Source organism: Geotrypetes seraphini, chromosome 8, assembly GCF_902459505.1.
Source record: "Geotrypetes seraphini chromosome 8, aGeoSer1.1, whole genome shotgun sequence".
In the NCBI taxonomy this organism is placed as follows: domain Eukaryota; kingdom Metazoa; phylum Chordata; class Amphibia; order Gymnophiona; family Dermophiidae; genus Geotrypetes; species Geotrypetes seraphini.
This window is the reverse complement of record NC_047091.1, coordinates 152,252,393-152,278,142: the sequence shown is the minus strand read 5'-3', so window position 1 is coordinate 152,278,142 and position 25,750 is coordinate 152,252,393. Positions and strand designations below refer to the sequence as shown.

General features: G+C 37.5%; 1 protein-coding gene across 2 annotated transcripts in view; it reads left to right on the top strand.

Annotated features, from left to right (window-relative positions):
• Positions 1-25,750, top strand: part of DNAH10 (dynein axonemal heavy chain 10) — a 543,078-nt gene that overhangs the window by 284,115 nt on the left and 233,213 nt on the right. For both annotated transcript variants that reach the window (XM_033954155.1, XM_033954154.1), the window contains exons 44-48: positions 14,018-14,137; positions 17,911-18,056; positions 19,841-19,993; positions 23,177-23,437; positions 24,879-25,051. In XM_033954155.1, coding sequence (XP_033810046.1) covers positions 14,018-14,137; positions 17,911-18,056; positions 19,841-19,993; positions 23,177-23,437; positions 24,879-25,051 — 853 coding nt within the window. The remainder of the gene's footprint in view (positions 1-14,017; positions 14,138-17,910; positions 18,057-19,840; positions 19,994-23,176; positions 23,438-24,878; positions 25,052-25,750) is intronic.

Sequence of the window (25,750 nt, the reverse complement as noted above, 5' to 3'; positions counted from 1 at the left end):
AGACATTAAAGTGAAGTTATTAGACTGAACTTTTAGGAGACTGAAAGATGGATGGTTGGAGTAAAGAATGAACCAGAAGGATTAAAGGTCTGGACAAATTAACACAAAAGGAAAAGTGAAGACTGAATAGGAAAATAAATAGATGTGAAGAAGAAAGCAGGACTGATAGACTAAAAGGATATTATAAAAAAAAAAAAAAAATGAATGACAATTGGCAGTCAAAAGTCTTTAAGAGTGGATGGATGGAGATAAGAAATAAATATGAAAGTTCAGTTTATTTAATAAGTCAGAAAAGGAGAAAGTAAAGAATGAAAGGACAATAAGGAAAAGATTGCAGAATGGACTAATGATAGAAAGGACACGTTATATGATATTTAAATGCTACAGACCTCCGACTCAATTGCAGCAAATTAATAAGGATCTGATTGTGGATATCCAAAAGTTTGGAAGGAAAGAGGAGGTTCTGCTGTTGGGAGATTTCAACCTGCCGGATGCGGACTGGAATGTTCCGTCTGCGGAATCGGAAAGAAGTAGGGAGATTGTGGATGCCTTTCAAGAGGCTCTGCTCAGACAAATGGTGACGGAACCCACAAGGGAAAAAGCGATATTGGATCTGGTCCTCACAAATGGAGAGAGTATCTCTAATGTTCGAGTGGGTGCTCACCTGGGTAGTAGCGATCATCAAACGGTTTGGTTTGATATAACGGCTAAAGTGGAGAGCGGCCGCACGATACTTAAAGTCCTAGATTTCAAACGTACGGACTTTAATGCAATGGGAAAGTACCTGAAGAAAGAGCTTTTAGGATGGGAGGACATAAGAGAAGTGGAAAGACAGTGGTCTAAGCTGAAAGGAGCGATAAAAATGGCTACGGACCTTTATGTGAAGAAAATCAATAAAAACAAGAGAAAAAGGAAGCCGATATGGTTCTCCAACCTAGTGGCTGAGAAAATAAAGGCGAAAGAGTTGGCGTTCATGAAATATAAAAAAACCCAAGAAGAGGAGAGCAGAAAGGACTACAGGGTGAAACTGAAAGAAGCCAAGAGAGAGATACATTTGGCGAAGGCACAGGCGGAAGAACAAATGGCTAAAAATGTAAAAAAGGGAGATAAAAATTTTTTCAGATATATTAGTGAAAGGAGGAAGATAAAAAATGGAATTGCTAGGCTGAAAGATGCTGGGAACAAATATGTGGAGAGTGATGAGGAGAAAGCAAATGTGCTAAACAAATACTTCTGTTCTGTGTTCACAGAAGAAAATCCTGGAGAAGGACCGAGATTGTCTGGCAAAGTTACATGAGAAAATGGAGTAGATTCTGCGCCGTTCACAGAGGAGGGTGTTTATGAGCAACTTGAAAAACTGAAGGTGGACAAAGCGATGGGACCAGACGGGATCCATCCCAGGATACTAAGGGAGCTCAGAGAGGTTCTGGCGAGTCCTATTAAAGACTTGTTCAACAAATCTCTGGAGACGGGAGTGATTCCTGGGGATTGGAGGAGAGCGGATGTGGTCCCTATTCATAAAAGTGGTCACAGGGATGAAGCAGGAAACTACAGGCCGGTGAGCCTCACTTCAGTTGTTGGAAAAATAATGGAAGTGTTGCTGAAAGAAAGGATAGTGTATTTCCTTGAATCTAATGGGTTACAGGATCCGAGGCAACATGGCTTTACAAAAGGTAAATCGTGCCAAACGAACCTGATTGAATTTTTTGATTGGGTGACCAGAGAGCTGGATCGAGGACATATGCTAGATGTAGTTTACTTGGATTTCAGCAAAGCCTTTGATACAGTTCCTCATAAGAGGCTGTTGAACAAACTTGAAGGGCTGAAGTTAGGACCCAAAGTGGTGAACTGGGTCAGAAACTGGCTGTCGGACAGACGCCAGAGGGTGGTGGTTAATGGAAGTCGCTCGAAGGAAGGAAAGGTGACTAGTGGAGTCCCTCAGGGTTCGGTGCTGGGGCCAATCCTGTTCAATATGTATGTAAGTGACATTGCTGAAGGGTTAGAAGGAAAAGTGTGCCTTTTTGCAGATGATACCAAGATTTGTAACAGAGTAGACACCGAAGAGGGAGTGGAAAATATGAAAAAGGATCTGCAAAAGTTAGAGGAATGGTCTAATGCCTGGCAACTAAAATTCAATGCAAAGAAATGCAGAGTAATGCATTTGGGGATTAATAATAGGAAGGAACCGTATATGCTGGGAGGAGAGAAGCTGATATGCACGGACGGGGAGAGGGACCTTGGGGTGATAGTGTCCGAAGATCTAAAGGCGAAAAAACAGTGTGACAAGGCAGTGGCTGCTGCCAGAAGGATTCTGGGCTGTATAAAGAGAGGCGTAGTCAGTAGAAGGAAGAAGGTGTTTATGCCCCTGTACAGGTCATTGGTGAGGCCCCACTTGGAGTATTGTGTTCAGTTTTGGAGACCGTATCTGGCGAAAGACGTAAGACTTGAGGCTGTCCAGTGGAGGGCGACGAAAATGATAGGAGGCTTGCGCCAGAAGACGTATGAGGAGAGACTGGAAGCCCTGAATATGTATACCCTAGAGGAAAGGAGAGACAGGGGAGATATGATTCAGACGTTCAAATACTTAAAGGGTATTAACGTAGAACAAAATCTTTTCCAGAGAAAGGAAAATGGTAAAACCAGAGGACATAATTTGAGGTTGAGGGGTGGTAGATTCAGGGGCAATGTTAGGAAATTCTACTTTACGGAGAGGGTGGTGGATGCCTGGAATGCGCTCCCGAGAGAGGTGGTGGAGAGTAAAACTGTGACTGAGTTCAAAGAAGCGTGGGATGAACACAGAAGATTTAGAATCAGAAAATAATATTAAAGATTGAACTAGGCCAGTTACTGGGCAGACTTGTACGGTCCGTTTGGAGGAGGATGGGCAGGGGAGGGCTTCAATGGCTGGGAGGGTGTAGATGGGCTGGAGTAAGTCTTAACAGAGATTTCGGCAGTTGGAACCCAAGCACAGTACCGGGTAAAGCTTTGGATTCTCGCCCAGAAATAGCTAAGAAGAAAAAAAAATAAAAATAAAAATAATAATTTAAATTGAATCAGATTGGGCAGACTGGATGGACCATTCGGGTCTTTATCTGCCGTCATCTACTATGTTACTATGTAGAAAGATACATAAGAATTTATTGGTAGCTGAAGGAATGTAAAGATTGATGTTGTGATAATATAGTTTTAAAAAGATTGGATTTAATTTGGAGAAGAGGAAATATAAAAAGGGGGGAAAAAATTATTTTGAAAATGAAATACAAATGTTTAAATACAAATAGGGGATAAAAACTTATAAAATTAAAATTTTTTTAACAGAAATATATGAAGAGATGGATATTTGTTGTTGGATATTTAAAGGAGGATAGGAGAAGATGGATTAGATAATATAAGATATAGGAAAATGATACTTTTTATTAAATATATGACTATGATAGAATTTTCTTGAATGAAATAAAATGTTGGGGGAATGAATTAGAGATTGGTGAAATGATAAAAATGCATTAATGGAATGTTAGGAAATAAATATGGTTATGTGACTAAAGGTTAAATAATAGATAGAGAAATTAATTACTTTAAAATGGAAAAAAAGAAAAAAGGTTTTATGATTAGAAGAGAGATATAATTAGATATATTGTGGAGAGGTAGTGAGTTTGTCTCAATAAAGGATAAAGGGGTTATTAATAAATATTGGTTGCCTGGGGGGGAGGGGGAAGTTGGGATTACTGTCCAATGTGTGTCCTTAAGCAGTCATTATATTGGGGGGGGGGGGGGGGGGAAGAAGGTGGGTATTAAAGATATTACTAGGATGATTAAGGAAAAGATTAATAAGGGATTGGGTAATTTGGAGGTAAGAATGTGTGCCATGGGGAGAAGTTTTTTAGATCTTAGTTATGGAAGAAGGGAAGAGGAAGATTATGATAAGGAGTATGAAATATATTATGTCTTTTAAGATATTTTCTATTAATGTCAATGGTCTGAATCATGTAATCAAAAGGAAAAAGGTATTATCATTTTTAAAGAATTAAAACGCGGATGTTTATTGTCTGCAGGAGACCCATCTTAATATAAAGGAATCACAGAAACTAACGGGTGGGTGGGTGAAAGAATGTTTTTTTGCTCCAGCAGAGGGTAAAAAAGCAGGAGTAGCAGTTCTTATAAATAAAAAGTGTATGGCCAATTTTAAGATAGTAAATTCGGACCCATATGGAAGATGGCTACATGTTGATATAAGTATGGGAAATAATGCCCTGACATTGTTCAATATATATGCCCCTAATTCGAATCAATCAGAATTCTTAAAAAAATTGCAGAGTATGTTGTTACCACTGGCTGCTTCTAATTTAGTGGTGGCTGGAGATTTTAATGCTGTAATGGATCCATTAATGGATAAAAAACCAGGTAAAAGTATAAAATCTTTAGGTTTAGATAATTTGGTTCAATCATGTGATTTGAAGGATATATGGCGTATTCTTCATTTTAATGATCAGGAATTTTCATTTTGTTCACAGGTTCATAAATCATTTTCAAGAATAGATTATATTTTTATTTCATCACATAAGGTGCAGCAAGTGATTAAGGCTTCCATTGATCCCATTATCATTTCGGATCATGCGGGAGTATGGATAGATTTACAATTAGATCAATTAGAAAATAGAAGACCTCTTTGGAGATTTGATAATGCATTGCTTGTGGATGAAAAATTTTTGGAAAATTTTAAAACACAAATTAGTGATTTCTTTCAAATTAATTTAGTGGAAGATACATCTATTGAAAACAAAACAAATTAATGATCCGGCTTTTTCAGTATCACTAGATGCTGAGAAGGCTTTTGATCGTGTAGAATGGAATTTCATGTATCAAGCTATGGAATGGTTTGGTATTGGATCCGGATTTATACAAATGATTCAAGCACTGTATAGCTCCCCAACTGCTCGTTTATACATAAATAATAATTTTTCAGATGCTTTTAAATTGCAGAGGGGAGTTAGACAGGGTTGTCCATTATCTCCTTTGCTCTTTGATATAGTTCTTGAACCCTTGTTGTTAGCTATTCAACAGGCAAAGGACATAGAGGGTATTCCATGTGCTGGAGTGGAATATAAAGTATCCGCTTATGCAGATGATATATTGCTTCATTTGAGGAATCCGGAAACAACAATTCCATGTCTACTGGAGATAATAGATACATTTGGAAAATTCTCAGGATACAAAATAAATTGGAATAAATCAGAAATTTTACCTTTAAATGTGCATTGTACAAAAAGTATACTTGATTCTTTCCCTTTTATTTGGAAAGAGGATGGTATAAAATACTTAGGTATTTGGTTGAATAAAACACTTGAAGAGACAATGAGAATAAACGAAAAATTTTTATTACAAAAAGTAACAGAGTTATGTGAGCAATGGAATCCTTTACATTTGTCATGGTGGGGAAGAGTTCAAACTGTTAAAATGATGATTTTGCCTGTAGTTTGCTATCAATTGGGAATGATACCAGTGTTTTTTCAGGGGTCTTTTTATAAAAAATTAAATAGTATTCTGGTTAAATTTATTTGGCTGGGTAAAATTGCAAGAGTGGCTCTAGTGTCTTTGCAAAGACCAATTGAGGAGGGTGGGGTAAATTTTTCCAATTTTTATAGGTATCATCAGGCCTATATCATGCGCCAAGGTATGTATTGGGTCCTCCCAGAGCTTTTGGAACAATTACCAGAGTGGTTAAGGGTGGAGAGATCACTTATTTTTCCACTTAGGCTTGATCTTCTGCTTGGTATAAAAGTGCCTAGAATACGTAAAGACAATAGAGTATTAATGGATACTTGGAAAACATTACGATTTGTAGATAAATTAACTAGTGATTCTATTTTAAAATCGAAACAGCAGACTATTTGGGTAAACTCCAAGATACAAATAGGCGGGTTTAAGATTGTCTGGAAGGATTGGATTAAAGCAGGTATAAGATCCTTAACGGAAGTAATTGATAATGGTAAGCTGCTTGATTTTTCACAATTGCAACATAAATATGGTCTGAATAAAAAACAAAGTTATAAGTGGTTGCAATTGAAGCAGGCTATTCAGGTGGGGTTCCCTGAATGGAAATCTTTAAATGATCATTACAGCTTAGAATTCTTATGTTTCCAGGCAGATTTTCTGGGACACCAGGCCGCAAAGTGGTATAAAATGATATCTAATTATTTGAATAAGAAACCAAAAAATGGATTAAGAGATATTTGGAGCATTGAGATTAAGCATCAAATTAATGCATCTCAATGGCCACGTATTTGGTCTTGGAGAATTAAAGGTACGATGTCGGCATCTATTAGGCAAACATGGTTCTTTTTGTTGCATAGAGCATTCTGGACCCCTACTAGATTACAAAAATTAGATTGCTCTAAGTCTAATAGATGCTGGCATTGTAAAATTGAAATTGGAACTTTAGACCATCTTTTATTTTATTGTCCATGTATTCAGGCATTTTGGATATCAATATGGGATCAAGTTAATATATTGATGGAAAATCATGTAGCATTATCCTACGACACAGTGATTTTTGGAATGTGTATGAGGGCCAAAAGTCAAATATCTGCAGCAAACAACAAATTATTGATGATTCTTACTGGAGTGGGAATTCAACAAATAACGACTAATTGGAAAGACTGTTCTAGATTGAATTGTAGTTTTTGGTGGAACTCAGTTTGTCATTTATATAAGATGGAAAGATTTCTTGCCGTACAGAGGGGATATTTTAAAAGGTTTAAGGAGGTGTGGAGGCCATTAATTGAATATTGTAATGATTAAGGGTTATTCTTTTTCCTTAGGGGATAATTTGTAAAAATGGGGGGGAGGGAGAGTCTAAATATGTATATGTTTGGATAAAATATTTTGTTGATAGGGGAGGGGATGGGAGGTGGGTGGAGGGAATTAAAACATGTGTAATAATATTGCTTAAGAATGTCAAGTGAGTGATGTGAATTACTTGTAATAATATTGTACACTTGTTGAAAGAAATAAAAAGGAATAAAGATGAAAAAAAAAAAAAAGAAAATGTATGGGACGCTTTTAAAGCGACTATGAGAGGTCATATTATATCATATTCGGCTTTTGTTAGGAAACATTAAAAAACAGTATATAGAGTTAGAAAAAGAAATTAAAATACTAGAAACTAAATTGGTAAGCAAATGGGAACATGATGTATTACAAGCTCTTTTGAAAGCAAAAGGTAAATATAACGAATTAGCTTCAAAAATGATAAGAAGAGACTTGTTTTCCAAACAGACAATGTATTATGGAAATTCTAATAAGGCGGGAAGATTATTGGCAAATTATCTTAAAGCAAAAAAAAGAAGAACTAACATTAATGGGATAAAAGATGATAATGGTATAATAACCAATCAAACGGATATAATTTTAAAGCAATTTCAAAAATTTTATAAGGACCTGTATTCTTCCGAGCCTTATTTGGAGAGGCAAAAAGATGGTAAAAATTTTTTAGATTTAATTATTGGACCTAAGGTTCCTGATCATATAAAACGGAATTTAGATGAACCTATATCATTAAAAGAATTAGGAACAGCGTTGAGATCTCTTAGAGTTGGATCCGCTCCAGGTGGTGATGGTTATACAGTAGAATTTTATAAAACATTTCAAAATGTCCTTTCCCCATATTTACTAAATTTATATCAGACACAACTTATAAAAGGCGATATTAAAGGTACTATGGCTGAATCAATAGTAATTGTTTTGCCTAAGCCAAATAAAGATCCTACTTTGGTTTCAGACTACAGGCCTATATCTTTAATAAATGTGGATAATAAACTTTTGGCGAAAATTTTGGCTTTGAGATTAGCCAAAGCTCTCTCACATATTATAGACACGCATCAGACGGGTTTCGTTGCTAAAAGACATTCCTCTAATAACTCTAGATTATTGTTTCATATGTTAAATTTATCAAAAAAAATGGATGAACCGGCTTTTACAGTTTCCTTGGATGCAGAAAAAGCGTTTGATAGGGTAGAATGGAATTTTATGTATCAGGCTTTAGAATGGTTTGGTATAGGTTCTGGATTTATACAAATGGTAAAAACATTGTATAGCTTCCCGATTTCAAGATTAAATATTAATAATATGATATCTGATGGTTTTCAATTGCAGAGGGGAGTTAGACAAGGTTGTCCTTTATCTCCTTTGTTATTTGATGTTGTATTAGAACCCTTATTGTTAGCAATACAGCAAGCAAGGGGGATACAGGGTATTCCATATTCTGATATGGAATATAAAATTTCGGCTTATGCAGATGATATTTTACTTTATTTGAGGAATCCAGAGTCTACCTTATCTTGTCTATTGGAATTAATTGATATGTTTGGCAAATTTTCAGGTTATAAAATTAATTGGAGTAAGTCTGAACTTATACCTTTAAATGTTCATTGTGTAAAAGGATTATTTGACGCTTTTCCGTTCATATGGAAAGAAGAAGGATTTAAATATCTTGGCATTCAAGTTAAAAATACAATTGAAGATACAGTAAAAGAAAATGAAAAATTTGTATTGAAAAGAGTTACAGATTCCATTACAGAGTTATGTGAGCAATGGAATCCGTTACATCTTTCTTGGTGAGGGAGAGTTCAAACTATTAAAATGATGATCTTGCCTGTAGTTTGCTACCAAATGAGTATGATACCTATTTATTTTCAGGGGTCCTTTTATAAAAAGCTTAATAGCATTTTAACGAAATTTCTTTGGCTTGGTAAAACGCATAGAATAGCTTTGGTATCTTTGCAAAAATCAATTAAGGAGGGAGGGGTAAATTTTCCTAATTTTTATAGGTACCATCAAGCCTATATTTTACGTCAGGGTATGTATTGGATCCTCCCAGAACTGATAGATAATGCACCGGATTGGTTATATTTGGAATGGCGCCTTATGTTTCCCCTAAATTTAGTTCATCTTCCAAATATCAACATGCCTAGAAGATACAGAGAAAATAAGATATTAATGGATACTTGGAAAACGTTGAGGTTTATTAGTAAATTAACACCTGTCCCAATAAACAAGTCAACTAATCAGTCTTTATGGATAAACTCCAAGATTAAAATTGGCGGAGCTCAAATCCTTTGGAAGGACTGGATTATTGCAGGCATTAGATCTCTGAATGATGCTATTTCGGAAGGTAAACTGCTGGAATTTTCACAATTGCAACATAGATTTGGTCTTAGTAAAAAACAAAGTTTTAAATGGTTGCAATTGAAGCAGGCCATTCAGGTTGGGTTCCCTGAATGGAAAACATTGAATAATCAATATAGTTTAGAGTTCTTATGCTTCCAAGCAGACTTCCTAGGGCATCAAGCCGCATTGTGGTATAAATTAATATCTGGATATTTGAATAAAAAACCAAAAAAATGGTCTAAGAGACATTTGGAGCATTGAGATTAAGCATCAAATTACTGCATCTCAATGGCCACTAATTTGGTCTTGGAGAATGAGATGTACAGTGTCAGCATCTATGAGACAAACTTGGTTCTTTTTATTACATAGAGCTTTTTGGACCCCTACACGTTTGCAAAAATTAGATAGTTCTAAGTCCAATAAATGCTGGCACTGTAATCTGGAACCTGGGACGTTGGATCATTTACTGTATCATTATCCCTACATTAAAAGTTTTTGGAATGCAATTTGGGCACAAATTAATAAATTGATGGAAAATCATGTAGCAATATCATATGATACAGTGTTATTTGGAATGATGATGAGAAAAAAAAGTCAAATTTCACCAGAAAATAACAAGCTTTTACTAGTCATGACAGGGGTTGCCATTCAGCATATAACCAATAACTGGAAGAATCATAGTAACCTTAATTATACATTTTGGTGGAATACAATTTGTTATATATTCAAAATGGAAAGAGTAATAGCAATACAAAGAGGGACATATCCTAAATTTATAAAAATATGGGGGCCATTGACAAAGTATTGTACTGAATGAATAATAGGATTTATCTTCTTCTTTTCTTCTTTTTCTTGTCTTCTTTATGGCACACATGGAGGGGGGTAGTGAAAATAATTTTACATAACATGTTATAATATGTATAAGGTGATTGGAAAGTACTTGAAGAGTGGGGGGTGGGAGAGGGGATAAAAAAATTTGTTCAGAATATTATGTAATAGATATAAAAGTGATATTGTGTATTCATTAGTTGTAACTCAATATTTTGTACACTTCATGTAAAATATGACCTAACCTTAGCACAATCTATCGGATTCACGATCTTTGCCTACGCTGATGACATTCAACTTCTTCATCCAATTAATACATCTAATAATTCTGATATCAAATCTATAAACAATAAATTGGACTCCATAAACGACTGGCTTCATCTCAATAAACTTGCACTCAACATAGAAAAATCTCGCGGTCTCGTATTTTCAACCAAAAAGCCAGAAACTCTCCAAGAAAAAATTTCTATCAAATCCATCCCAATCCAAATGGAGACAAAAATAAAACTCTTAGGTATTACCATTGATAATGGCCTATCATTCCACGACCATATAAGTTCAGTCGTAAAAACTTGTTTCTATAAACTCCGCTTAATACGCTCATTGACTTCAATTTTAGAAACTGAATCTATCAAAATTCTTGTTCATTCATTGATTATTTCTCATCTAGACTACTGTAACTCCCTCTTCAATGGATTACCACAAAAAGAAAATCGACGCCTTCAATTAATCCAAAACTCGGCTATAAAACTTATCTACAACCTAGGCAAATATGATCATGTCACACCAGCTTTGAAAGATGCTCACTGGCTTCCTGTGACACATCGTATCACATACAAAATTATTCTACTGACATTCAAAATAAAATCTTTACACTTACCATTATTTCTTCACAAACTTCTCATTCCTCAGTACTCCTCTCGAACTCTTAGATCTACAAATCAAAATTTCCTACTAATTCCTTCTATAAAAGAATTTTACTACACACGAAAAATAAATTTTGCGGTATCTGCCCCGACACTGTGGAACTCTCTCCCACAACCACTCCGAGAAGAACAAAATCTCGATAAATTCAAGAAAAGCTTAAAAACATTCCTATTTCATGACGCATTTTCTTCTGTCTAAACTTCTCTTTAATTTCATATTTCATATACTACTCTACATCACATTCATTTTTCCCCACCCTATATGTTATTACCCCAACCCCTCTATCTCCTTTTTCTCTCTACAATGTAACTTTACCCACCCTTTCCCCTTTTGCCCCCACTATCTAGTCTGTTATGTTAAAGTCTTGAATGTTCACTACACACTCTAATTTATTTAATATTTTATATTACTTGTACCTCTTTAAATTTCTTTTTTTTTCTTTTTTTTTAAATTTTATGTAAACCGGCTAGATATTAGCTTGATAGTCGGTATATTAAAACTCCAATAAACTTGAAACTTGAATAAAGAATTATAAAAAAAAATAAATAATAATATAACTGTTTATATACTGCAGGACCGTGAAGTTCTATGCGGTTTACAATGATTAAAAGATGCTACAAATTGAGTGGATTTAACAAAGTTAAAAGCTAGGGATTAACAGCTCTAGGGATCAGTTATTGTGGAATGAGATTGTTCAGATTAGTTGCCTAAGTACTTCAGGAACAGATATGTTTTTAGGCGTTTCCTAAATTCCTCATAAGTAGTAGGCGTAAGCAATTGTTCTAGATCTCTACCCTATAGTGCTGCCTGATGTGAGAGAAGATGTTGATGATGTCTTTTAAATTTACATCCTCTAACCGGAGGGGAAACAAAATTAGAGGATGTAAATTTAAAAGTATTTAGTGAAAGAGATGCTCGGTGCCAATGTGAAGGAAAGAAATACTAGGAACCATCATCGTACTTCAAACAGAAGTCTCCAGCTTCAGATCTCGGTTTCTGTTTCCCTCCTCCAGCACTACAAGAGACAAAGTCTCACCCAGCCACAGAAAGGGCCCTAAAAACATTTCTAACACTGCAAACCACAAAAGCAGAGAGGAAAAATGCCTGCAGGAGCTTCTGGCCAGGCTTCTCCTGATGAAGCCGGAAGGTGAAACCCAGTGGCATAGTAAGGGCAGGAGGTGTCTAGGGCACCCCACACCTTCCTCTCCACGCCCCCACTCTTTCTGCACCCCTTGCTTCTTCCTGTCCACATTCCACACTTGTGCTCTCCTTCCCGCCATACCTACGTAAGTGGCTTCGGCAGCATGTTCCTCGCACCAGTGTTGGATTTCCCTCCGACGTCACTTCCTGGCTCCATGTCCCGGAAGTGATTCAGAGGGGAACCAGGCTGGTGCGAGTAACAGGCAGAAGTTGCTTGCGCTAGCAAAGATAATAGAGAGGGATGGGATATGGGAAGGGATGGCACAAGCAGAATGGGGTGGAAAGGTGCCAATGCCCCCACTGACTCGGCACCCGGGGTGGTCCGCACCCCCCCACACACCACCATTACTATGTCATTGGTGAAACCCAGACCTGAGCTGGGTAGAGCCACTAAGGAAAGTGATCTGGAGGACAATTTTAAGCACTGGATATGGTTATGGAATAAAGAATGCAGGAACATGAATAGTGTGATCAACATGGGCATTCACTGCTTTATCATCTGATTTTTTCAATAACTTTGCGGTGGAGGGAAACGTTTGAGGTGCGATGATGGTTCCTAGTATTTCTTTCCTCCATATTGGAGAATTATAAGGCTCTTAGCACTTCTTTCACAAAATACCTGTTAGTGTCTCAGCACTTAAATGGTGATATTTGTAAATTTATTTATTGATTTACTTATTTTGTGAAGCTATGTAACAGAAGACAGATTGTCATGAGAGACAAATTTATGAAAGAGGTGGTAGACAGAGAAGGTTGCTTTCTTCTGAGTGGAGGAATCGTGAAGGAACATACAGGATAATAAGCCTGCTCAGATATAAAGGAGCATGTGGTAGACAAGACAAAAACACTGAAGTTAAAAGTTTGAAAGTACGAGGTAATATGAACAGAGAGAGGGAGCTAGTGTTCTGATTTAAGAACTGGAGTTATATGGTCAAAATGACGTGCTGAATGCAGAAGCTTTACTGCAGTTGATTGACCAAGTTGTAATCTTTTGAGGGAGAACAGAGGGAGACCCCAGCGTTTGAGGAGTTGCAATAATCTAAATATGATATGACTAATGCATGAATTAAATTAAAATAAACATTTAAGTAAAACCAATTAGAAAGTATAGAATATGCAAAAAAAACCAATTATATCACATACCAGAGTATTAACAACTGATTTACTTAGGTTTGAAGGGGCTTACTAAACTCTGTGGTACCTTGAATTATTGTATATAAGCAGCAAATTTACATAATATTCAGTCCATTGTGGTAAGTGGCTTATAAGCCTCTTCCAGCCATGGCTGAATTAACCCTGCATATTCAATCCTGGGACATGAGAGGATCCTGGCATTGCATATCTGGCTATGTGTGCTGTCCTGGAAATTAAGCAGGTATTGGCCAATATTCAGACTGGTGCCTGGTTATCATAGTACATAAAATTAGGATAACCTTTTGCTATCCAAGCTCCAGGCCCAGATTACTCCTAACCTAGCTGGTTAGGAAATTGCCTTTCAACGGAGCTATTCAGTGGCACTACCCACCGAATACTGGCGGCCGATCAGCTCTGCAGGGTTACTGCCTAGCTAAATCCTTTTGAATATTAACCCTTTAGAGTTTGTTTATGTGGAAATCTAATGGGAATAGACTCTAGCAGCTAAAAAGAAAGAAAGAGAGAATGAGAGAGAATATATTCAGATGTTCTGTAAGCTTCATAATTGGCATGGAGGAGTAGCCTAGTAGTTAGAGGTATGGGCTGAGAACCAGCAAACCAGAGTTCAAATCCCACTGATGACCCTTGTGACCTTAGCTTTGCCTCAGCTACAAACTTATAGGTCTGCCAGGGAAAGGAAAATATCAACAGTAACTAAACAGGACTCACCTTGAAATCCCAAACAACTGTATTTTTGTTACAGGTCAATTTCCAACCATATATGATTTTCATTTTGATGGCAAAGAAAAAAAGTGGGTACCTTGGAATAGATTGGTTCCGAAATATCTTCATAAACCTGATGAGAAATTTATTAATATATTGGGTAAGTAAATGTTAAATGCACACTGGTCCCTCCTTATTCAATTTGAGTTAATGGTTAAGGTGATGGCCTATTAGACATATAGGGGCGAGTTTAATAAACATTTTACTGCACTTAAAACCAGTTTTACACGTGGAAAAGACTTTTAAGAGAATTGCATAGCTATGTGTGTGTGCCTACAAAATCATGCTTAAACATTTCCAAGGGCTTAGTTTGGGCAGAGTGGAAACGGATTGGGATGTATGGGTACTTTTCATATTTTGTGAAAACACATGGCCACATGCATAGAGGACTCATACACATTTACCCCAATGTCAGAACAGGTGTAGATTTGTCTGCTGTTCTGATGGGTTCTAAGAATCTATTTTACAAGGGCACAGACATGCCTATGTTGCTTTTATAAAATAGGACCTTCCTGGACTTCAACCATAAGTACTGGTCGACAAGTCAATGAAGCCGTCTGTGTAATGTGCGGTGGCGGCAAAAAGGGCGAACAGAATGTTAGGGATGATTAAGAAGGGGATCACGAACAGATCGGAGAAGGTTATTATGCTGCTGTACCGGGCCATGGTATGCCCTCACCTGAAATACTGCGTTCAGCACTGGTCATCGTATGTGAAGAAGGACATGGTACTACTTGAAAGAGTCCAGAGAAGAGCAACTAAAATGGTTAAGGGGTTGGAGGAGTTACCGTACAATGAGAGATTAGAGAAACTGGGCTTTTCTCCCTTGAAAAGAGGAGACTGAGAGAGGACATGATTGAAACATTCAAGATAATGAAGGGAATAGACTTAGTAGATAAAGACAGGTTGTTCACCCTCTCCAAGGTAGAGAGAATGAGTGGGCACTCTCTAAAGTTAAAAGGGGATAGATTCCATACAAACGTAAGGAAGTTCTTCTTCACCCAGAGTGGTGGAAAACTGGAACGCTCTTCCGGAGGCTGTTATAGGGGAAAACACCCTCTGGAGATTTAAGATAAAGTTAGACAAGTTCCTGCTGAACCAGAATGAACGCAAGTAGGGCTGGTCTCGGTTAGGGTGCAGGTCTTTGACCTGGGAACTGCTGTATGAGCGGAATGCTGGGAGCGATGGACCCAGGGGTGACAATTCTTATGTTCTTATGTTCATAAGCATCCTGTTTTAAAATGACCCCCTTTGAGTGCAGTTTTGATACTGCCTTTGGTACTTTCTGGCAATGACATAGTAAGGTGTGGGGGATGGGGGTGGACCACCCCGGGTGCCATCTAGGTGGGGGTGCCAGCACGTCTCCACCTCCCAAGCCACATTCGCACCCTCCCTTCCCCGCCCCCGTACCTCTTTTTTTTTTTTTTTCAATTCTTTATTCATTTTAAAAAACTTATAATAAGTGTAACATCATTTATATCATTTCAAACTCCAATACAACACTTAACATTCTATTAAAATCAATATCAGAATTTATCCCCTCTCCTCCCTAATCAATTACATTCTTTAAATTCAATAAAACCTACCATAATTCCCATTCCAATATACCTTATTTAATATTCAAACCACAGATCCCCCTCCCCCCCCCATCTTGGATGTACATTTTTAAGGGGAAAAATAATATTCAATCATTACAATATTTTGTTAATGGCTCCCAAATCTCTTGAAATTTTCTAAAATTCCCCTGCTGTGTGGCTATTATCCTTTCCATTTTATAAGTGTGACATAAAGAGTTCCACCAGAAACTATCATTCAGTCTTTCCCAGTTTTTCCAGTTACTCGTAATCTGTTGTATGGCAACCCCTGTCATAATAAGTAAAAGCCTGTTATTTTTAGATGATATTTGACTCTTAGCCCTCATTGACATGCCAAACAGCACAGTATCATACGCCCCCTCGTACCGCTTAAAAATCTTTACCAGCATGAGAATTTGCTCGCGTCAGTATGGTTCCTTCTGAAATCACTTCCAGGTTTCGGGGCCAGGAAGTGATGCCAGAGGGAAAGTCGACACCAGTGCGAGCAGCAAGCCGGAGAAGCTTCTCATGCTGGCGAAGATTTAAAGAGGCACAGGGGTGAGAAGGGAGGGCACGAGTGTATGTGTGTGTGTGGGGGGGGGGGGAGGGGAGTGAAGAGATGAGTGTGAGGGAGGGGTTGGCATGGAAGGAGTGGGCGGTGGAGAGGAGGGCACGGGGGTGCGTCTGCCCTAGGCACCTCCTGCTCTTGCTACTCCACTGCTTGCTGGCTCATTTTTCAAGTGGAATTCCTTGTGGGGTTTTCTTTTAGAAACGATGGTGGTACAGGCGGTTCCTAATAAATTCCCCTCACTTAGACAGATTAACAAATGATAATTTCAAAAGTGCCTGCTATTAGATGTCTAGATCAGCTAGGTGTGCGATCTAGGTGCCTAACTTAATTTTTTTTAATTGGTTAATTCAGTGCTGTTAATTGAACAGTACCATTAAAAACCAAATAATTTTTTTGTTTCTGGTAGACGCCTAACTGAGTAGGCTACACTGAGGAGCTTACCGGTGCCTACCTGCGCCTACCTGAAAAGTAGGCATGATTGGGGCAGAGTTTATGTTAGATTGATTATGTTAGGCATGATTGGGGCATAGATTATGTTAGGCACTGATATTTTAGGCCAAGAAAACCCTGGCCTAATATACCGGTGCCTAAGTCTAATTCGAGTTAGGTGCCACTAGGCATAATTCTATAAATGGCAGTAATAGTGAAAAGATTTGGGGGATGCACTATTATTCTATGGCAGCAAAAATGACACCAGTGCTACCTTGAAACTTACACATAAAAATACTAGTTATTATAAAAGTTGTTACCAGTCTCTTTCTTGTAAATTCTGTAAATTAATAGCTAATTTGTAGTGGTTGTCGTATTCCTTTGTGTGTTTCTTTAAACATGCTTTAATCATGATGGCAGCAATTATTAAACAGTTGGGCCCTTTTACTAAAGCTTGGCATGCTCTAACAGAATTAGTGTGTGCTAAATGATAAGATGCCATAGGTATAAAATGGGTTTCTTAATACAGTATTTAGTGCATGCTAAGCTTTAGTAAAAGGGTTTTAGTGTTTTGGTGCAGGATTCATAGTTGCTTTTATCTTGGTATTTTATGCTAGTACATAAAGCACATGCTTGGTCATATCTCTTATTTAAGATATTACGGGCTTGCTTATTCATTTTAAATCTTAAACAAGTGTACAATAAAATATCCATTAAACTTTCAATATAACACTTGAAATTCTTAATCATATCATCTAGAACAAAAATATACATCCCCACCCCCCACCCTTCTTAAAATAACTAAATTTCTTAAATTTTTTAAGATATGTTTGTAACTAAAAGGTGTTGTGTGCTGTAAAATCACACCACATTTTGGATTTTAAGGTCCTGTTAAACCTTTCTACTACAGCCGCTTTAACATTGTTATTGATCATAAAATGATGAATCCCTCTTTGCTTTAATAAATACTTCAGAGATCTGTTTAAAAATTCTTTACACTTGTCTGTTTATATTTTTTTCAGGTGTAAGACCTAGATTAAATGTTGTTTCAAAGGCTTTGGCAACTTCATGGCCGTTGTTATAACGGGCCAAGGCAGACATATCAACTAAATCAGCTTGCCATTGTGCATCTATGTCTGGGCGGAGCATGGGCGGGGTTAAACCCAGAAGTGAACAGTGATTGGATGCTCCTTATCTCATCTGTCAATGTTTGACATGTAGTATACCCATCATACTTTTCATGATAATGTTTTGTGATCAGTGGGATAGTAAATCTTAATGTTACTGTGCACTTTCTAGTTCCTACTATAGACACAACTCGGATTACATGGCTCCTTGAACAGATGGTGCAAATTAAACAGCCAGTTGTTCTTGTGGGTGAATCTGGAACCTCTAAAACAGCGACTACTCAGAATCTTCTGAAATCCCTTAACGATGACACCACCGTATGTACCTGGTCTAAATATTTCATCTATAGATCTTTTAGTTTGTGGTTGCTTATTACGCTACATAAATACGACTCACTCAACCATCTTTTCAGTAACTGCCCCACAACTCTGGAATTCTATATCAATATCTTTACGAGAAGAAACATCACTAGACCGTTTCAAGTAAAAGTTAAAAACTTTCATTTTCAAAGATGCCTTTGATTGTAAATTCTTTTTCTTCAGATCTTCTTACAGATGGGATCCCACTTCCTCCCTTGTTAACCCTATATGTCTCTCTGTCCTATTTACCGATGTAGTTCTCCCCTCCTTTCCCAATATACGTTAAAGTATGTCTGTCTGTATTATTTTATTATGTACAGCAAAAAGTCTCAAAATCGGCCTAAGTCGGTACTTGGACGATCAAAATGACAGGTTGTCCAAGTACCGATAATCAAAACTGGTTTTAGACATATCTAAAACCAGCTTAGGCCTTTTCAGTGCTGCTGTAAGCCCAGAGTGAAAGGGAGCATTTTTGGAGGAGTGGATAAAGCAGGAAGTGGGCGGGATGTGGGCCAACCTAGACTTAGTCATCCGGCAGACATAACCAAAAAACTTTGACAGGTTGCCAGATGGAACTTATACGTTTTGACTTAGATAAAGTTAAAACAGGTATAAGTTCTGAATTGGGCCTCTGAGCTGATCGCGACTGCCGCGATCAGCTCAGTGACCCAGGCAACCCGTCCCCCTGTACCTGTAATGATCGCAACAGGAGAGATGCCCAATCTCTCCTGCCACCAACCCCCTGAATTCCCTGTGCGATCGCAACTTCACTGGCAGAGAGAAGGCTTCTGGTTCAGGCATAGGACGCGTGCATGAGCTGCCGCCCGCGGCTTTGTGTACACTGCGGCAGAGAGGAGGGAGCCGGCTAGAAGATAACATCGGGGGTTGCAAAGAAAATGCCACATCGCACCAAGGGCCTCATAAAAGAGCCAGGCAGGCCGGATTCGGCCCATGGGCCTTGAGTTTGACACCTGTGGCCTAGGGCCTTAGGCCAAAAGGGGACTTAGAAGTTGTTTTTGATTATACCCCTCCATGTATTCCGCTTTGAAATTTGATAAGTGGATTAACAAATTTTAAATAAACTTGGAAACTTATTGCCACTGTGTATTGTGTTGTGTTTTCCTAGATGATGGCAGATAAAGAAAATTCATCAAGAAAATCCAAACTGCAACTTCAAAGTTGCAGTTCCTTTTTATGTTTATCATATCTTTTATTATAATCCAATTTCTTTGTAGAAGACTTTTTAATTAAACATGCTTTTCAAGTTACTTTATTTTACTGACCATACTGTGTCCCCTTTTCTGACAAATTTTATGGAGTTGCTTTTATTCTGCTTATGTATTAGATTGTTCTCTGAAGACAAGCAGGGTAATGCAGCCCCATTTGTTGGTGAAGGCCCTGGCCTGAGCCTGCCTGGCGGAACTCTCCCCTAGCTCAGCAGTTTTTGGGTTTTGGTTTTTTTTTTTTATTGGGCATGTGAGGCCATCTTGCCTCTGGAATTCCACCCCTGTAGCCTGTCAGTATGTCTCTAGTTCATTAAGTAAGCTGGTTAGAGGGGATGGAGGGCGGGCAAGTGTGGCTGCATTCCCCTGCTGTTTATGGAGAACACCTGTTACAGGTAAGCAACTTCGCTTACACCATCTAGATATGCATTGTCATTTAAAGGCAGTATAAAAAGTCTTAATAAACAATAAAAAATATGTATGCATCGTCTATTGGGCATTTATTTCTTTTGCATGCAGATGCGATTGATGATTAACTTCTCTTCCCGTACCACATCCATGGATATCCAAAGGAATCTGGAGGCCAGTGTGGAAAAACGCACTAAAGATACTTATGGACCACCTATGGGAAAACGCTTACTAGTCTTCATGGATGATATGAATATGCCAAAGGTCAGGACAATATGTAGCATAGTTTCCATACTTTGCATTGGTGGAGTGGCCTAGTGGTTACAGCAGACTCAGCACCCTGAGGTTGTGAGTTCAAGTCTCACTGCAGCTCCTTGTGACTCTGGGCAAGTCACTTAACATTTAAGTGCCCCAGGTACAAAATCAATACCTGTCTAAAATATGTAAACCATTTTGATTGTGTAAACCACACAGAAAAAAGCAGTCTACAAGTCCTGTCCCCCTGTGGCTCACTGGTTGAGCTGCTCTCTGCACCCAGAGGTTGTGAGATCAAATCCCAGTGCTGCTCCTTGAGACCCTGGGCAAGTCACTTAATCCTCCAGTGCCACCGCTTTGAATGTCAGCTTTGAAATGCCAAAGCTACTAAAAGGTGGTATACAAGTCCCCATTCCTTTAATAACTTTTGTGTCTGTTTTTTACCTGAAATCTGACCACACCAATTTATTGTCTTTTTTTTTTTTTATTGATTTTTTCACATATCAACAAGTGTTATAAAATTTCCATACATTTATCTTAACAATACACTTGATATCTTTATAATGTATTTTATATAAACCATATTTTATATTATTTTTCTTATGAATTTATATAACATATATATTGTAATGATTTTATCAATTATTATTTAATTATGAACCCTTTTCCCTCCCTTTATCACGTTAATTTCTCATAAGACTATCATTCATTATGATATATTTTTTATAATGTATAATAAAGAGAATAAATTATTTACCCCTTCCCTCCCTCCCTTCTTTAACCATTATCTTATTATGGGAAAAAATTAAAATCAGTCATTGCAAAAATCTGTTAATGGTCCCCAAATCTTCTTGAACTTATCCATATATCCTTTTTGTGTTGCAAATGTATGCTCCATCTTATATATATGGCAAACTGAGTTCCACCAAAAATTATAATTCAATCTGTCATAATTTTTCCAATTATGTGTAATTTGTTGTACCGCTACTCCAGTCAATATAAATAAAAGTTTATTGTTATTAGAATGAAATTTGACTTCGAGCTCTCATTGCAGTACCAAACAAAATCGTATCATATGTCAAGGCTATCGGATTTTCTAACATCCTATTAATTTGAGGCCAAATTGATTTCCAAAATATTAATATGAATGGACAATAGAATAAAAGATGATCTAATGTCCCTGCTTCAAGATGACAATGCCAGCATCTATTAGACTTAGAGCTATCTATTCTATGTAAACGTGTGGGGGTCCATAAAGCTCTATGTAAAATAAAAAACCAAGTTTGTCTCATAGAAGCTGACAATGTGCATTTTAACCTCCAAGACCAAAGTCGTGGCCATTGAGATGCATTAATCTGATGCTTAATCTCAATGCTCCAAATATCTCTAAGACCATTATTTTCTTTTTATGTACGAATCCAGATATCAATTTATACCACATTGCGGCCTGGTGACCCATGGAATCTATCTGAAAACATAAGAATTCCATACTATGATAGTTATTAAGATTTTTCCATTCAGGGAACCCTACCTGAATGGCCTGCTTCAATTGCATCCATCTGAAATATTGTGATTTATTCAAACCGAATTTATTTTGCAATTGTGAAAATTCAAGCAGTTTACCTTTATTTATTACATCTTCTAAAATCCGAATTCCAGCAATCATCCAATGTTTCCAGATAATTTTAAAACCGCCAACTTTGATCTTTGGATTGAGCCATATTGTTTGAGTCGTTGATTTAGTTATTGGAATAGGAGTTAGATTACTTATATATCTTATAGTTTTCCAAGTATCAACAAATATTTTGTGATCCTTATATAACCTTGGTATTTGAATACTGATAACATGACTCAGACGTAAAGGAAACATTAATCTCCATTCTAACCAGAACCAATCTGGTATATGTTCAATGGGCTCTGGGAGGATCCAATACATACCCTGACGCATAATATAGGCTTGATGGTACCTATAAAAATTTGGAAAATTTACCCCTCCCTCCGCAATTGGTCTTTGTAAAGATACTAAAGCAATTCTGGGGTTTTTTCCAAGCCAAATAAATTTTGTTAGCATCTTATCCAATTTTTTGTAAAAAGACCCCTGAAAAAAAATTGGTATCATACCCATTTGGTAACAAACTATTGGTAATATCATCATTTTTACAGTTTGTATTCTCCCCCAAGATATGCATAAAGGATTCCATTGTTCACACATTTCTGACACTTTTTGTAATAAATTTTTTTCATTAATTTTCATAGTCTCATCCACAGTTTTTGTAATCCAAATTCCTAAGTATTTTAATCCTTCTTCTTTCCAAATAAAAGAAAATGAGTCAAATAAACTTTTTGTACAATGTACATTGAGTGGAAGCACTTCTGATTTATTCGAGTTTATTTTATAACCTGAAAATTTTCCAAATTTTTCAATTAATTCAAGCAAATTTGGAATAGTTGTTTCCGGATTTCTCAAATAAAGTAAAATATCATCCGCATATGCTGATAGTTTATATTCTCTATCTGAATGCGGAATACCCTGTATCTCCCTTACCTGTTCTATAGCTAATAATAAGGGTTCTAAAACGATATCAAAAAGCAAAGGAGATAGTGGGCATCCTTGTCTAACCCCCCTCTGTAGAATAAATCTTTCTGAAAAATTGTTATTGATATATAATCTAGCAGCAGGGGAGCTATACAATGCTTTTATTATTTGTATAAATCCGGATCCTATTCCAAACCATTCCATTGCCTGAAACATGAAGATCCATTCCACTCTATCAAAAGCTTTTTCAGCATCTAATGAAATAGAGAATGCTGGGTCATTAATGGATTTTGTCAAATATAACATGTGATGTGCCAGTCTAGTATTATGAGATGAGTGTCTTTGAGCAACGAAACCTGTCTGATGCATATCTATAATGAAAGGGAGAGCTTTAGCCAATCTTAATGCTAATGCCTTAGTTAAAATTTTTCCATCCACATTTATTAAAGAAATTGGTCTATAATTTGAAACCAAAGTGGGATCTTTATTTGGCTTAGGTAAAACTATAGTTATTGATTCAGCCATAGTACCTGTAATACAACCTTTATTTAGTTGTGTCTGATATAGTTTTAATAAATAGGGCATTATAATGTTTTGAAATGATTTATAAAACTCCACTGTATAACCATCTCCACCAATTTATTGTCTTGAGACAGGTTGATGAATATGGCACACAACAACCAATAGCCTTATTGAAGTTACTTTTGGAAAAAGGTGGCATGTATGACCGTGGCAAGGAATTGAACTGCAAATTCCTTCGAGATCTTGGCTTCATTGCTGCTATGGGAAAAGCTGGAGGAGGTCGCAATGAAGTAGACCCTCGATTTATTTCACTCTTCAGTGTTTTCAATATCACGTTTCCTTCTGAAGAGTCTTTGCACCTGATTTATTCCTCTATTTTAAAAGGCCACACCGTGGTAATTTGCATATTATTTTACGGGTCAATGTTCAAAACGATTTAAGCAACCAGAAATGGTTCCTGGCCATTTAACTTGCTTGTTTGGGGCTAACCAGTCATTTTAAGCAGCACTTAATCAGTTAGTGGTGCTGAAAATGTGCACTTAGCCCCTATCTCAAAATCAGCTATTTGGGGGGAGTTCAGGGAGTGGAGTCAGCACTTGGTTGCAGTGGTGTAGGGAGGGTGGGTGGGGGAGAAAGACTGCCGTGGGCATGGGTCCAGGAAGTGACATCAAAGGGAGAGCTGAGGCTGGTGTGAGCAGAAGGTAGGAGATGCTGATCACTGCTGGTGAAAAATTTAAAGAGGTACAGGGAGGGGGATGGGTGGGAGTGCAGTAGGGAAGAGTGCAAAGAGGGGGGGGGGAGTATATACTTCAGGTGTCTCCTTCCCTTACTATGCCACTGCTTGGCCAGTTAAGTGCTGTAGGGAAGATATTCTGCACTTAACAGGCCAAAGTACCATATTTCCCCATATATAGGCCACCCCCTTGTATAGGCTGCCCTCATGTATAGGCTGCAGGAAATGCCGATTTAGGTTTTAAAACTCTTAGATAAGCTGCCCCATGTTACTAGCCACATCTTATCTAAGAGTTTTAAAACCTACATCAGCCTATACAATGGAGTGGCCTATACATCATCTCCCTCCCCTGGTAAATACCTCCTGGACAGCTGCTGGCTGCCTCCTGCAATCTTGCAGCCAGCAGTGCAGAGCAGGAGCGATCTTTTCAGCATCCGGCCTTGACCTGCACTGCTTCTTCATTGCCTGTCGTCGGTTCTTATGGTAGAACTGACAGCAGACGTTGCGGAAGCAACATGGGGCTAGGCTGGATGCTGAAAAAATCACTCCTGCCATGTACCACTGGCCGTAACATTGCAGGAGGCAGCTGGCAGCCATCCAGCGAGGGAGCTACAGGTACGGGGACTCCGCGACTGATCTACTAATGGGACAGCTTATCTACAATGGAAGCCGCACCCACTGCAGTAGATTATAAAACCCATGTATAGGTCGCGGCCTATACATGAGGAAATACGGTAACCACATAAATAGCACCACATAAAAAGCAGTCCTATCTTCATGTGGTGCCCCATTGTCCATTACATGCGGAATATAGCGCTTACCCAGGTATGCTTTTGCCAGCTCAGCAAACTTGAAAATTTAATGCCAGAATCCAGATGTGGCTTGGCATTGAATTTTTGGACATAATGCAGGTGGTGGTCAGCAAAACGCCATATGCCACAAGCTGAATATTTACTCCGTCTTTAGTTGTTTTGAAAGCTCATTTTCAATATAAGCCTTTCCAGTCTTTTAGAGATAATATATGTGTGGGTAAAGGACTACCTGTGTTTTACAATACCTAATGTTATAAAATATTAGGATGTCACTATTTTTTCTGTTTGCAGGTTTTTCCTGAAGACATTCAGGCAGTCTGTGATCCACTGACCAAATGTACCTTGGTTCTTTACAATATGATTGTTCGGGATCTACCTCCCACCCCTTCAAAATTCCATTACATATTTAATCTTCGTGACCTTTCTAGGATCTACAATGGGCTCGTTCTAACAACCCGAGAGCGGTATAATTTTTTTTTTTTTTTAACTCCATTTTCACTTTCTGAATAACATTTTAACATTCATAGGATGTGAAAGGTTGCTTTCTTTTCACACTTGTGGTTTTAATTCTGATCCTTGAGAAGCCTCCACCCATCTGATTTTTACAGTATCTTTTGAATATTTATTGTTGGTATTCAGAAAAACAGACTTTGGGGGAATTTTCACAGGCTAAAATTATAAACCACATATTAAAAAAACCCAACACTGCACAAGTGTCCATCCACACTAATTTTCTTTGGTGACGTTCCTAAAATGAATTAGGACCTGTATAACAGCTGTTGATGAAATGTGAAGTTCAGTTAAAGATGGCCTTTAATTTTATCACTTTAAGACTATTGTTAGGGTTGAAAAACTCAAATATACTTCAAACACACCCCAACATTCATGAAGTACTTCCCTCTGTGATGCCCGCAACCTTCAAACATACACTAATAATGCTCAGATAATTTTGTTTATCTTATTATGGTAGAATAAAGACCTCAGACACACTTCCTCCACCTTTGATAAAAGTTCATATCTGGTGGGAATCTTGGTGCATGATATTCCTCATTAGCCCAGATTCATTCAGCCTATTTTATTTTTAATTTTCCATAGTGTCTATTATTTTTTGTTTTTTATTCTTTTAGAATATTTCATGAAGTTCTTATTTAAATCTTATGATG